The following is a 16,009-nucleotide window of genomic DNA, read 5'->3' on the forward strand; positions in this document are numbered from 1 at the left end:
TCAGTGCCTCATGGAATAATCTCAGATAGGGTGAAATCTCCCACCACTACCTACAGTTCATGGTTGGTGACATCTTCAAATAACCAAGCTCAATTTTGGAAATTGTCATTGAGATACCAGGTCACCTGACGTAGATTTCAGAGAATTTTTCCTTTGTTTGGGCCTGTGTCCTTCAACCAATTGAAATAACCGTTTGAGGAAATAGTTGCAAGTCAAGTATACACTTCGTGTCATAAGACTCTACCCTAAGAAAGATAGTTCAGCTCTTGTTATCAACTACTATAATACAACATAATGTAATGATTATGAGTAGGGCTTGGATGTTTAGGAAAAGTCATATTTTTTCTTTGTATTTTCTTGCCTGGTTGGATTTTGGTGCATATCAGGTGATTATAATAACAATTAAGTCATTTTTATTTGTCATATAAATGCATATTTTGGGTATTTTTTGTCATAAGGTCATAACTTGAGTTATTTTCGTAGAAACGTCATATTTCGGCGGTTTGACGACAGCTGTAGCTGTGCAAAATCACCTTCAACTCACTGAATGCGAACTAGTGTTCACAAAACTGCTTCTTGGTATCACATCTGCAGTTAATACAAGTGGAATACCCTTTGTATAGAATGAAGGTCATAGACCTCGCTCCACCTTTTACTCCACCCGCTGAACGCAACAAACCTGTCTCCCAGGTAGAGAGAAATAATCGAGAAAAACCCATCCCAGCAGTGAGCTAATTACTTCAGGTAATCGCTCACTTTCTTTGTTCAGATAATAGAACCTCAACCTCCTTTCACTGACTACTGAACTTGCAGCGTTTGTGAAATCCTGCACTTTTGCTTTGTTTAACATTTTAGCCTTAGGCCCAGATTGCAATACACGTTTTTCTACCATAATGTATTGAAAGACATCTATTTAATTCGTTTCGTGGTGCTCAATTTACATTTTAACGCATTTGAATAATATTAATGAAATCTGGGTTTAAACGTTCCAAAATATTTTTAAAAAAGTACATTGATTTCTATTTTTCTCCAGTTTCAAACCACCAGTGTAGGGTGCAAACATGTTTTTACTTCTAATATGTTGTGTGATCTGATTATCTTAACCTACTTAGTAAGTTATAGGTTTGTATTCACAAATGATTGATAAGTGAATCAAGGGCAATAGACTGTGAATAACTGCCAAACATGTACATTATATTCAGAAAATTAATATGAAAGAATAAAGAATTTAGTTAACAATATGTATCAAAGGAAATGCCGTTTTGATTTATAATTTATTTCAAAATGGTCATATTTGGATTAATCATTTTCGGTTCATACTTTGTAATTTTTAAGTCATATTTTGTCAATTTTTAGGTAATATTTGCTTGCTTATTTGGGTTATTTTTAGGTCTTAAACATCCGAGCCCTAATTATGAGAAACCTATATGAAAGAAAAACCCTATAAATATTTACATACATATAAATTATATTAAATAGCAAGAATAACACAAATTCAGTTATACTTGGTACAATAGTTGAATGGTCTGTAATGATCTAGGCGTTACAACACTAATGTAACCATATTTAATGTAAATTTGTTACAATATGAAAAATATGAAAAGAAAAAATTACAAACATGATTTGAAATAAATAAAAATATTCAGAGCTCAAAAACATGATAAATATATTGGCCCCTGTCCATGATTTATTGTCAAAAATCAAAGATGAGTTCATTCCTGAGACAGATTACACTAACCTTGTGAAAATAAGTGGTTACTTAGAAAGGGAGTCAGCTCTAAAGCAACATGTTTGTACTAGTTTATTACAAACCGAGCTCAATAGCTGCAGTCGCTTAAGTGCGGCCAGTATCCAGTATTCGGGAGATAGTAGGTTCGAACCCCACTGTCGGCAGCCCTGAAAATGGTTTTCCGTGATTTCCCATTTTCACACCAGGCAAATGCTGGGGCTGTACCTTAATTAAGGTCACGGCCGCTTCCATCCCACTCCTAGCCCTTTCCTGTCCCATCGTCGCCGTAAGACCTATCTGTGTCGGTGCGACGTAAAACAACTAGCAAAAAAAAAAGTTTATTACAAATGAAAAAGTTCTGTACAATTCAATACAACTATAGGATTCAACCTTGAGGAGTCTTTCCCTCTTCCATTAGCGTGTCCCGACAGCAGAACATTGCAGGAGAGACACGTGTTTTATCTTTAAGAAGGATTTTTAAAATGGGACTGTTGTAATTTCGATTTGAATTTGGACTGTGGACTTATTTTAAGATTCAAGTTGAATGTACTTGATACATACAAAGGACACTAGGAAAGTTTTGCAATGTGAGTGAACGCTTTAGACTTTCTCAAAATAATTTTCACCACACTCAATACACTTCTCCACATGTTGAAATCAGTCACTGAACCAACTCTGCCACTTTTCTTCAATTACATTTTCACACTCTTGATCCCATGCCGCCAGAAGCTCCTCGGATGAAAAACGCCGCCCTTTCAGCTTCATCTTCACTTCTGGGAAGAGTGCGAAGTCACATAGGGCAGGATCAGGCCTGTGTGGAGGGTCATCAAGCACAGTCAACCCTGATCTGGCAAGAAAATCCATTGTTACATTAGCAAGATGTGCTGGAGCATTGTTGTGAATCAAGAGCCAAGTGTTGAGCCGTGACTGTGGACGGAGCTGCTTGAGAGCATGGATGACCTGAGGCAGACAAGTCTCGCTGTACCACTTCGCAGTAACTGTCCTTTCTGTTTCTAGCACAACCCAAGTCAGGATGCCCCATTTAGTGAAGAATACTCTAATCGTCCTTTTCTTCACTGACCTTGACTTTCGCACAGTCACAGGAATACCCTCATCTTCAAACAGCCACACCTTGTTCTGGGATTTTGTTGGGACATCGTAATAATAAAGCCAAGTTACGTCACCTGTAACGATGCTATTGACGTTATGCGAAGTCCCATTTTCAAACTGTTTTAGCATTTTTCGGCACCATTTCACTCGATGTGCCCTTTGTTCCTCTGAAAGTGAATTGGGCACCCAAAACCCAAAGGGAACAAACCTTTCTACCATGGAGTTGGTCGTGTAGAATTAAATGAATAGTTGGTGCAGGGATGTGGAGGGTCTCTTCTACCTGCCGATATGTCAACTGCCTCTCTTGCTGCAACATTTTCCTCACAGCTTCAATATTTTCCTCAATCACTGATTCAGATGGTCGCAAAGAACGAGGATCATCTTCAACCCTAAAATTTCCCCTCTGGAACTCTTTGTACCAGCGGAAAATTGTTTTCCGATGTGGACAGTCTTTCCCCTGCTCAGGAGTCATTTCCTCCAGGCACTGGTGAACAGTTAATCCACGAGCAAAATTGTAGCGGATAATTGCGCGATATTCACCTTTAGACCACACTGACATCTTAACTTGCTTTCAATCCCACTGCTCGAGTTGGCCGTGCGTGTAGAGGCGCGCGGCTGTGAGCTTGCATCCGGGAGATAGTAGGTTCGAATCCCACTATCTGCAGCCCTGAAAATGGTTTTCCATTTTCACACCAGGCAAATGCTGGGGCTGTACTTTAATAATTAAGGCCACGGCCGCTTCCTTCCAACTCCTAGGCCTTTCCTATCCCATCATCGCCATAAGACCTATCTGTGTCGGTGCAACGTAAAGCCCCTAGCAAAAAAAAAATATCCCACTGCTTGGTAACAACTGGTGTGAAGGTCGCGCCTTGCTGTCTTCTAGACCGGTTTTCACCCCTCTTTTCATCCCTCACCATAACGGGTGTCCTGACAACCATTTTTGTGTATTGCAAAACTTTCCTAGTGTCCTTTCTACAGTGTTTTCCTGTGTTAAACCTTGTTATAAATGTTTATTATGTTTGTGCACACCATCATGTAGACAATGTCTTATCTATGGCTATTTTAATTTAGGCTGTTTAACAGCTGAAGATGGCTCTTAGGACCTGAAATATGTACTGTATTTTTTTGTGAGTATAATTGATCAGTAAGACTGATTGTAATGGTGTATGATTTGGTGGATCTCCCCAACAGTTACAATTTTAAAATTCAGAGTCAATACGGAACAAAGGATAATGTTTTTAAGTTGTAAAATTGAACAGTCACTGAAAAAATCACTCACAAAATTAGCACAAGTAGTAGGTGTTTCTGTACACAGAGCCTCAAACCGTACAGGTTTACATGGGCCCACTGGGGCAAAACGCTGGCAACCAAGAATGGGATTAGCTGGAAAATATAATGTCCAATAACGGACCATTTATATTGGTATTATAAATTTACTCTTGCCTGCTGCCATTTCATGATAGTTATAGTACTTTTGTATCCATCTCTTGGCACAGGCCAGAGTAAAGTGTAGCTTCCACCGAAGTCCCAGTCTCATCCATGGCTGTGACAATATGGAAGCTGCTGGAGTATGGGTGGTGCTGAGTAATGACATTCAGAGCACGACTAGTGCATCTGAGTGTTACGAAAGGTGTTGCTCATAGGGTCAGTCGTGCTGCAATAGCAGTTTCTGACCCAGTGAGGAAAGCAATGGCAAACTACCTCACTCCTCGTCTTGCCTAGTACGCCTAATTTTGGTGCTGCCATTGGTTTTTGCGGTTTCCTTATGACCGGATAACCTTTGGTGGTGCTATTCGAGGATCCAACCAGCCTCTGGGCCGATGACCTAACATACATAAATTTACTCATTCGGGACAAATATTTCAGGTTCCCTATGGCAATCAACATCTATATCAACCGTTACACTGCAGAGGTTGACAATGTTTCCAGTGTCAGTAAATAATGAACGGGTTTGACCCCTGTAACCACACTGAACCACACAACCCTCACTGCAGCCTTGGGCAATTAACCTCTCAACTTGGGCACCTTTTTCTTGTGATATTTTGTCGTACTCTTTCTCTTGATACCTTTTTTTTGTAAGATGTTCGCCATACTGGGGTCTATGGAATTAAAGGTAGATTATTAAAATCAATCAAAGGTATTTATGTTGACAATTGGGCTTCAGTGAGAATTGATGGTAGAATGAGTTCTTGGTTCAGGGTACTTACAGGGGTTAGACAAGGCTGTAATCGTTCACCTTTGCTGTTCATAGTTTACATGGATCATCTGCTGAAAAGTATAAAATGGCAGGGAGGGATTCAGTTAGGTGGAAATGTAATAAGGAGTCTGGCCTATGCTGACGACTTGGTCATAATGGCAGATTGTGCCGAAAGCCTACAGTCTAATATCTTGGAACTTGAAAATAGGTGCAATGAGTATGGTATGAAAATTAGCCTCTCGAAGACTAAATTGATGTCAGTAGGTAAGAAATTCAACAGAATTGAATGTCAGATTGGTGATACAAAGCTAGAACAGGTCGATAATTTCAAGTATTTAGGTTGTTTGTTCTCCCAGGATGGTAATATAGTAAGTGAGATTGAATCAAGGTGCAGTAAAGCTAATGCAGTGAGCTCGCAGTTGCGATCGACAGTATTCTGTAAGAAGGAGGTCAGCTCCCGAACGAAAGCATCTTAACATCGATCTGTTTTCAGACCAACTTTGCTTTATGGGAGCGAAAGCTGGGTGGACTTATGAATAAGTTAGAAGTAACAGACATGAAAGTAGCAAGAATGATTGCTGGTACAAACAGGTGGGAACAATGGCAGAAGGGTACTCGGAATGAGGAGATAAAGGCTAATTTATGGATGAACTCGATGGATGAAGCTGTACGCATAAACCGGCTTCGGTGGTGGGGTCATGTGAGGTGAATGGAGGAGGATAGGTTACCTAGGAGAATAATGGACTCTGGTATGGAGGGTGAGAAAAGTAGAGGCAGACCAAGACGACGATGGTTAGACTCGGTTTCTAACGATTTAAAGATAAGAGGTATAGAACTAAATGAGGCCACAACGCTAGTTGCTAATCGAGGATTGTGGCGACGTTTAGTAAATTCGCAGAGGCTTGCAGACTGAACGCTGAAAGGCATAACAGTCTATAATGATAATGTATGTATGTATGTATAAAATTATCATTATTTGTTTTTGTGAAGTAATTGAGATTATTGTTCTCTTTTTAACAGTTGTCTGGACGAGATATGTTCTACTTCAATCCCAATTTGGCTGCTGAAGATCAGTTTGAAGATGGAGATGAAGCCTTTGATTCTTACAAATTGCAAGATGATGAGGATTACAATACTGTGGAGGTAAGAATAGAATGTGTTTTTATTAACTGTGGCTTGCTTAGTTGAATAGTATAGATGATAGGAGGGAGACGGGATCTCTCCTCATCAATCCAACAGCTTCATCCTCTTGATGTGAAAAGAAACCTTGAAAAAATATAGCAAAAGAGAAGACAAATACGAATACAGGTGGTAAAAGTGCAGGAGCACAGGAGAAGAAAAGGACCCCAGAGGGTTAAAATAAGTAATGGAATGGAAAGATATGACTTGATTTGCTTCTTTTTTGTTCCTTTTTTTATAATGTTAGGTAATATGTGAGATTGTAATTTAGCATCCCACAACTACTGAATGTAGTTCTAGTTTTTGCAGTTGTTAATATGCGATACATCCAGCGACTAACAAATCGTGAATTCAAGGAAGTACAACTTAAGACAAAAACAAATATTGCAATACCTATCTGCTGTGGTAACAACAGTCACACACAATGACCATGGATAGATTCTCTTAAAGTAAAACTGTGCTTGAACACTTGCTCTCTTATAGAGCGTGTTAACCAACTCCATGGTGAATTTTCTACTTAACTATCCTCCAGCAGAACGTGACTAAATTTATAGAATTGTCTTGATAGTAAAGCTTCACAGACAACTATTGAACATCAAATTAGTTGTTCTTCTTCTCCTTTTCTTCATGGGGCCTCTAAATATTAGTTCTTATTTAGCGTCGACCTCTAAGATCATTTGCTACCATGTTTTCCTTCATTCCCACCCAGATATACCTGCTCCCTTCACAAAGCTGCAGGTTGTTCTTATTGGGTCTTCTTGAATTTTTCCTCTCTCTTCAGCTGGTAGTCCTAGAGTGGAGAGTTTGATTCTACCCAGTGCCTAACATTGTGTGTTCAGCTGATTCTTCTGCTTCTTTGAATTTCTTACATATATTGTCTCTTATTACTCCAATTCTATGTAGGTGTTTTTTCAGATGGCAGTGTCCTGTCAACAGTCCTACTACCCATCTTATATTTTCTCTGCTGAGTTTCAACAGTTCTTTAATATGCTTCTTGTTTGGTCCTTTTATCAGTTCCTTTGCAAGCCTGTATCCTGGAGTATTTTTCCAGTTCTCCATTTATATCTTTTGTACCCATTTTCCTATGTAATGTTGGGCTTGTCCATAGAAAATCCTGCATACAGGTTCTGGGCCTACAAAATGTGTTTCTGCCCCTTTCCTGGCCAGTTTATCTGCCTTTTCATTTCCTCCTATACCTGCATGCCCTGGTGCCCATATTATTTTGACAATGTTGTACTTTGAGAGTTTCAGGAGAAGTGAATGGCAATACCAGACAATTCTGGATGTTATCTGGACTGCTTCTAGTGCCTTAATGGTTGCTTGGCTCTCCATAAAAATGAAAATGTTCTTATTCCTATAGTCATTTTCAGATTTTCTTCAATACATGTTGTGATAGCTATCACTTCCGCTTGAAAGACTGTAGTATGTTTGCCCAGGGTCATCTGGATTGATGTCTCAGGTTGATCCCTCCTCCTGTGCCCTCCCCAGTCTTTGAGCCATCAGTCCACCACACTATATCTTCTTTTTCAGTACTCCATTTGTTGATATCCCAGTCTTTTTTTTATCTGGGTCTGAAACGGATTTTCAAAGTTGTACTTTGGTATCGTATAATCGGAAGGCATGTGTAGAACTTCGTCTGTTATTACTCTGTTAATTTTACAGTGTCCTAGATTAAGTCTTTGTACATTCCAGCACTCTGATTGTGCCAATCTATATAAACTCATTCTAGCCTGTCCTTTTATGAAATTATCAACGGCTGTAGCCGTGTTGAAACACCGGATCCTGTGAGATCTCTGAAGTTAAGCACCATTGGGCGTGGTCAAGATTTGGATGGGCTGCCATGCACTGTTGGTGGGGGGGTAAGGGAATGGAGGAGCGGAAAGGAACTGGCCACCCTACCGTACGTATACTCCGGCTCAGGCACACCTGTGCAGAGGTTCGGTCTTGCCTTCGGGCAGAATACACCCTTACCTTACCTTACCTTACCTTACCTTTATGGAATTGCATAGTGATGGGAGGTCTAGTAAAGTATTTAAGACCGAGCTCGATAGCTGCAGTCGCTTAAGTGTGGCCAGTATCCAGTATTCGGGAGATAGTAGGTTCGAACCCCACTGTCGGCAGCCCTGAAGATGGTTTTCCGTGGTTTCCCATTTTCACACCAGGCAAATGCTGGGGCTGTACCTTAATTAAGGCCACGGCCGCTTCCTTCCCACTCCTAGCCCTTTCCTGTCCCATCGTCGCCATAAGACCTATCTGTGTCGGTGCAACGTAAAGCAACTAGCAAAAAAAAAAAAAAAAAAAAGTATACAAGGCTTCCGTCGGTGTAGTTCTCATGGCCTCAGATATGGCTATGCGTGCCATTCTCTGTAGGCTATCCAATCTACTAGTGACTTTTCCTTTGCTTACTTTCTGCCACCAGATGATTGCAGCATAGGCCATCAATGGTCTAATGATCATTGTATATATCCACATTACCATTGATGGTCTTAGGCCCCATGTCTTCGCAACAGCTCTTTTACATGCATACAGCAAGTTCTTGGCCCGGATTATATTCCTTTCTGTATGTGGATTCCAGGTTAGATTTTTATCTAACACTACACCTAGGTGCAGTGCCTGTTCTTCCATATATCTTGCCCAAAGAGCTTCTGTTATCTGTGTCTCTCTAATTTCCTCCTCCTTGTAAAAGGGACCAGAGTTATCTTGTTCAGGTTGACTGATAGTTGTTCTTCCCGACACCACTTCTCCACAAGGTTAAGTGATCTTTGCATGAGGTCCTGGATAACACTCATCACCTTACCTCATACCACAATCACTAGGTCATCTGCGTATCCTTGTGTATAAAAACCTTGTTCATTGAGCATAGCTATGATTTTGTTCACCACGAGGTTCCATAGCAGAGGAGAAAGAACTCCTCCCTGAGCACAGCCTTGGGTGGCGCTAACCATCAGCGTTTCTTCAAAGAGGGTTGCTTTTATCTTCCTTCCGTCGAACATGGATTTAATCCATTTGACGACGATTTTACTCACCTTGCTCTTTTCCAATGATTTGATCATAGAGTCATAGGTTGTATTGCTGAAGGCTCCTTTTATATCTAGAAATGCCGCCAGTGCAATTTCTTTATATTCTAGGCTTTCCTTTAGTTTACAAACCAACTGGTGGAGTGCTCGCTCTATGGATCTGCCAGGTCTGTATGCAAACTGATTTTCATGTAACATTGAGTTCAGTTGTACCGTTCTTCTGATATGTTTATCCAGAATTTTCTCCGTTGCTTTTAGCATGAAGGAGGTTACACATAATGGTCTGTATGCTTTGGCTTGGGCATAGTTTGCCCTTCCAGGCTTAGGTATGAATACTGCTTTAGCTTCAGACCATGATTTTGGCACGTACCTTAAGCTAGACTAGCTCTGAAAAGGTCCTTCAGGGCATTGACGAGTATATCCCGTCCTTCCTGTAGGAGTATCGGAAGTATCTCATCTGGCCCCGGATGAAACGTGTCGATTGCCCATTTCACATGGTTATGTTTTATTATTCTGTTGGCATATTTCCAGTCTGCTCTTTGAGCTCCGGTCTCTCTTCCAACCGTTTCTTCTTCTGTCATCTCCTCAGCCTCAGGAAAGTGACACGCTATTAGTATCTCCAGCGTGTCCCTCCCCGCCTGAGTAAATGACCCATCTCTTTTCCCCAGTGTCTCCACTTGTTTTATATGGGTTGCTTTCAGAACTTTCTGAAGCCTTGCTGTTTCAGTGTGTGATTCCACTTTCTCACAGAACAGTCTCCAAGATTTTCTTTTTGCTTTCCGTATCTCTAGGTTATACTCAGTGAGTTTCCTATGATTAGAGCCCGGATTTCCATGCAAATGCATGTTTTTCAATAAGCTAGCTACACTTCTCAAACTTTGCAAATATTCGTTTTACGGCTTAACAATTCCAAATATCCGTCCTTTTTCCGTGCATGTTTGCATGTTTTGGCCATGTTAGGAGAAAATTCATGCATAATGCATATTTGGAAGATTTTGGATTTAATAACGAATATTTGGATGTTTAATATTGTATAATATTACTTTTATTCTCACTTTGACGCTTATAAATTGTTAACATGCATGATAGTGCCATTTCTGAATGTTAGTGTGCAGAATTTGGGATAATTTTTCCATGTTATAGGCTATAGTATGTCTATTACTGAGAGATGGAGAGAATGTATTCCTGGCATCCTATGTGACAATCAAAGTTAGTAGCCTACATACGGTACAAGTCCTGTAATCCAATTAACCAAACACTTTCTTATCTGTTGCTTGAGTAAATAATGACGTATTTGGGCAGTCCCCACGTCGATATCTAATTCTTAGGAATAAGGTGTCCCAGTTTTACAGTTGTACATTGTTAACCGTAAATTGTGCATTTCTCATTGACGGCTCATTTTTCGTCTGTTAGACGAACAAAAGAAAACTTGTATCGCACTTCTGTGGCGCCGCGTTACTGGGATAACAGCTTACAAACTCTGGGTTTCATTGAACCCTCTACCGTTGTTATCCTGGAATATCCTACCCGGAACTCTGACTCGTCACACATCTTTGTTATCGCAGCAGACAGTCGTTACCAGTTATTGAGGACATTCAAATGTGTCTGCAATCATCGCATGGAGAAGTAGCTGCCACAGCTAGAGATAAGTTGAACAAATTAATTAGTTCAAATCCTGATTTTGAATTCGTCAAGCTTATAGAAGACGTATTGTGGTGAAAATGCAAAAGATGTACAATTTGACCTCATTTTGTCCAAATGTCTTCATTGAAGTATGCATCTATCACTTCCTGTGATGTGAAAAGATCATTTTCTGTGTTTAAGAATGTGCTGACAGATAAACGGGTGGGCTTAAATCAAGACAATTTGGAGAAATTAGGGTAGTTTCTGTACAATGTTTCAAAATGAACTGAATTTTGATGGTGCATATTTTCCAGTTTATTGTGCATGTTTTGCCATATGATAGTGCATGAATGCATGCATTTTTTGAGATTTGATAGTGCATGGAAATCCGGGCTCTACCTATGATATACGTCCCACATACCATTTCTAGATGATATTCTATACAACATCCTAAACTTTTTTTTCATTTGTTGTTCCAGCACCTTACTTTTTGGTGTTTTTCTTTTCTTTGAGAAGACAGTTTTCATGGAATGGGTCTATAATGGCCTCTTCTAATAGTTCCACTGCCTCATCCAATTCTTTCTGTCCTCTCCCGTTAGTTGGAATTTTTTGTACAGCCTTCCCTTGAACTTCTCTGTATCTGTCCCAATTAGTTCATTTTGGGTCCCTGTACCTCTCAGTCCCTCATGGCCTCTCATCTATTGTAAATTGGATGTGCTGCCAACGATGGTTCCTCCAGCACATTCCGGTCTTTAATAAAGTTTGCATTATGTGTAGTGCTTAGTGTAATGTCTATTACCTCCCTACAATTTATATTTATAAATATAGGCTTGTTTCCTAGGTTTAGTATCGTCAACTCAGTTCCAATAATAAACTCTAGTAAAGACTCACCTCTTGCATTGTAGTTCGTTTTGCCCCATGCCGTGTGGTGTGAATTTGCATCTACTCCAAGGACTATGTGTTCACCTTTCCTCTTTGCGTTGCAAATTAGGTTCTCAACTTCTTCTGATGGGGGGGGGGCAGATTAGTTGAGTCAGATGGAGGTATGCAGAGCCTATTGTTATTTTTCTGGGTCCCTCCCAATTTCCAAGTTTAATGTTGGCCACGGTTAAGTCCCGTGAACAGTGTTCCTGCAACATAAGACATTTTAATTTCCTGTTCACAAGAAGATATGTTCTGGGTATTTCCGATGTTGTATCATACATCAGCTTACCTCCAGATTCTGCCAGTCCTGCTACTCTGCCCTTGACTACCCATGGCTCTTGAACAAGGGTCACGTCAATAGCCTCGGACTTGAACTTCCTGGCGAAATTGGCCACAGCTGCTTTTTTGTGCTGAAGATTGGCCTGAAGGACCTTCAGCTCCAACTTTATCAACATTGGGTTTCGTTTTTCCCCTGATAACTTGAAATTTGATCTGCCCAAGTCTGAGCTTAGCCTTAAGGCTTCTCTTTTTGAGCTCTTCAAAGTCTCTTTCACCAAGGCCTAAAACGACTGTCCTTCCTGTTTTGTTGATTGACGTGACATTCGGCACTCTCCAGTCTTGTGTTAGAAGTTTGGTATCGTGCTGTGTGATTCTGACAGCAGTCTGCTCTACTGGAGCTTATGTTGCCATTTCTTGTTTTGAGTCTGTGACAGCCTGTCCAATTGGGACTTCTGTCTCTATTTTTTCATCTTGGGCTTGCTCCCAGATCTGCTCTACTGGAACTTCCTTGGCTTCCCTTGATGTCGAAGTTTTTGAAATTTGTTCTTTATAAACATCCATATTTCAATCAATCATAGAGTTTTTGCCCATTCTGGGGTCCTGAGCTTCGTTCTCACCATCCATGGTGAAGCATACAGCCAGACATCTCGCAATACAGGCTCTCCATAGCAGAGACCACGCCCCTCAGTCGTCCATCCAGCGGTCCGCCCCGGCCCGAACCTAGCCAGTTTTGTTCCCCCTTCAGTAGGCCTACGCACGTGGTCTCCACCTGGCATTATCATGACTGAGTTCACAGCTACGACTTTCCCCCTAGGTTGGGATCGCCCCTTTCCCAACCCGCGGCTCATCCAGGCTACGTAGAGCAAAGTGATGCGTTGGTTCCAGCACCCCGCAGTGAGCCTTCACCTCAATTACCAGCCCCACTTCACATGAACCACCGTATCACTCATGTGGAGGAATCATGCGTGCCTCTCTAGCATGTGTGGGTGAGGCCTCTATTTCCAAGCCTTGACTTGGGCTAGTAACAAATCAAATTAGTTACTGTACACACTCAATATAGTACGGGATTTGGGTTTGGGCATTGAGGGTGACCACATTTTCAAGTTTTAATAGTAGCTATCTTCTAATTCTGGTTCTAAGATGTCAGAAGTTCAGTGAGCTTCTGTCAGAGACTGGCAAGCCTCACTGGAATATCACAAAGTGGAAACATGCTCCAAAGGCAGCCATTTGAAATCAGAGAGTTAGATCTGCTGATTTCTGTATACATGATTTGGCCTAGAGGAATCTTTTAATATAACCTTGGGAAATTTGTGTTAAATGTGGTGACATTTTCGGTTTATTTGTTGTAGGTATTGAAATATGTGTTTGGATGCAGTGTTTTGGAAACCTAGGCTCGCCTGTCAAAAGGCAGCAAAACCTCTGTAAGAAACCATGGTCCAGCTGATAGTACCTTGTGCAAACCCCTTGCTGGGGTTACAGGGAAATCCTTTATGGCAGTGGTATCAAAATTTGATACTGAAGGAAAAATCACTGAAATGTATCGAAAGTATGCCATGCAGGGTACAAGGTGTGATTTTTTTTAAAAACAAGGGAGGACTGACAAAATATTAGTATTTTCTATAAAATACATGTAAAAATAAATAAATGATTTCCATATGTTAAGAAAAATATGACCCTGACAGGAAAAGCAGAAGTAGTGGTGTATTTGCTGGAGAAAGAGGGTACAGAAATGATGGGGTTGAATAAAGTTAAATGGATGAGGAAAGGAAAGAAGAGAATGAGGAAAGGATATACACTTTACTGGAGTGGTGAGGCGAGAAATGGAGTGGACCTGATAATTTCAAAACAGCTCTAGGAGTATAGAACATCAGCGACAGGATAATGAAAATTAGACTAATGAGGAACGAAGTGAATTACTTCATACAAGTGTATCCACCACAGGCAGGGAACAAAGAGGAGAATATGGAGGAATTCCTGGAAAAACTAGAAAAGTAGATAACTGATGTGGAAGTGATTATAATGGGAGACTTAAATACACAGGTGGGAAACGAAAGACAAGGAAAGGAAGAAATAATCTGACCGTATGGATATGGGAAAAGGAATAAAGAAGGAGAGAAACGAGTGGGAGGAATAGAATGATTGTGGGTAACACATGGTTTTGGAAGAAAAACAGCAGGAAAGGATAAATTGCAGACAGTTGATGGATGTAACAGCTTTACCGGGAGAAGTATTCGATTTGTGATAGAAAAAATGAAAGTGGGGAAAATGGAAAAATTAAAGGAGATAACAGATAGTAAAATAAAAGTGTGAAAATTAAAAGATAAGAATGTACTGGAAAAATTTCTGGAGAGACTGAAACAACAAATTCCAGTGACTGAAGTAGGAGATGCGGAAGATGAATGGTCCAACTTCAAAAGGGCATTTGTAAGTGGGGCAGAGAATGCTAGTGGTAGAACATCGATGAGAGTGAAAGGAAGAAAAGGACACCTTGGTGGAATAAAAAGATGAGAGAAGCAGTGAAAGAAAAGAAGAAAGCATGACTAGAATGGAATAGAAATAGAAAGAAGAAAGCAAAAGGATATATCTTGACAATAAAAGGACATGTGAGAAATTGGTAAGAGAAAAAATGTTGGGAAGAATTTACACAAAAGACAAACAGATGGAGCTGGCAGTAAAAGAATGATGTATGGAATAATACAGAGTAATAGGAAAGAAAGAGTTTATACAAAGCTGATGAAAGAGGAAAGTTGATAACACATCCAGAAGAAATAAAGAGAAGATGAAAGGAGCAATTTAATAAACTGCTGAATGCGAGAAATTGTGCAGAGGTGACTGTATTTTTTTTTTTCCAAACTCTTTCTGCACTCGGAGGCTGCCCGAGACAAAGAATACTCAAAAACAATTTCATTGAAAAGTAAAAAAATAAGTAAATTATGTCTCAGTCTGGCGAATATAAGTGGTGTCTGAGTATCAAAAGAGACCGTTCAGACCCCAGTCGATGAACTCCTTGGTACTGATGTTGAAGGTCTTCATCAGCTCTATCTTCCTAGGGATTGTTCCTCTCTAGACCCCTCACTTCTATGTCGTCCAGCTCGGCACTTAGGCAGGTAGATCGACTTCTTTTCTTGGTCCACTTCATCTGGTTAGTCGGAGTGTGTTTCAGATCTTACTTTGGGGTCTAATATATATCCTTTCTTCCCTTTAATTGCGATCATGTGCTGCCATTTACTCCAATGCCATGGACTTCCTCATGCACTTGAAATCCTCTCTCACAGAGCATCTGTGCTATGGATGACCTGATGTTGTGATGCCTGGTGTTTTGATGACTCAACAGTAGAGGATGAATTAACCAGGTCAGAGGTGGAATTAGCAGTCCATAAAATGAAAATGGGGAGGGCACCAGGGATGGATGAAATAAGTGTGGAAATGATAAGGCTCCTGGACGTGTTGGATTACATTGAGTATACAGATTGTTAAAGTGAATATGGAAGCAGAAACATGTGCCAGAAGACTGGGCAAAGGGAATAATGCCAGTTCTTAAGAAGGGGGACAAATAAGTCTGATAATTAGACCTCAGATTTTTAGGTGCTAAAATGTTTATTTTAGGTGCCTAAGTAGGTTCTGAAGTATGGAAAAGATAGGCCCTAAACATAGGCTCCCAAAAGGAAAAGAAGTCCTATAAATACATCTTAGGCAGTTTCTATTTAACATATTTGAACAAAGATTTATCAATTGAAATAATGTTGTTTTTTTGCTAAACTAATGGTAACTCCTCAGGGGAAATTAAAAAAAATCACATCTTTGCTGCAAACATCACAGAATATAATTTGTAAGGGACATTTCTAACCTTACGAATGTACCTAAATTGACTGTCAGTGATGTAAATGTGAAGTAGAAACATGAAGATTCAACCATAGCACTACCACGATTTGGTCGGGAACATCCAGGAAC

The 16,009-nt window shown here is 40.3% G+C and overlaps 1 protein-coding gene across 1 annotated transcript in view; it reads left to right on the plus strand.

The window, feature by feature from the left end:
- The window catches only part of LOC136863415 (zinc finger CCCH domain-containing protein 15 homolog), a 181,782-nt gene that overhangs the window by 126,006 nt on the left and 39,767 nt on the right, over positions 1–16,009 (plus strand). The window contains exon 5 of the mRNA XM_067139825.2: positions 6,057–6,179. Within this exon, the coding sequence (XP_066995926.1) occupies positions 6,057–6,179 (123 nt within the window). The remainder of the gene's footprint in view (positions 1–6,056; positions 6,180–16,009) is intronic.

The sequence above is a fragment of the Anabrus simplex genome, chromosome 2, assembly GCF_040414725.1.
Source record: "Anabrus simplex isolate iqAnaSimp1 chromosome 2, ASM4041472v1, whole genome shotgun sequence".
Classification (NCBI taxonomy): domain Eukaryota; kingdom Metazoa; phylum Arthropoda; class Insecta; order Orthoptera; family Tettigoniidae; genus Anabrus; species Anabrus simplex.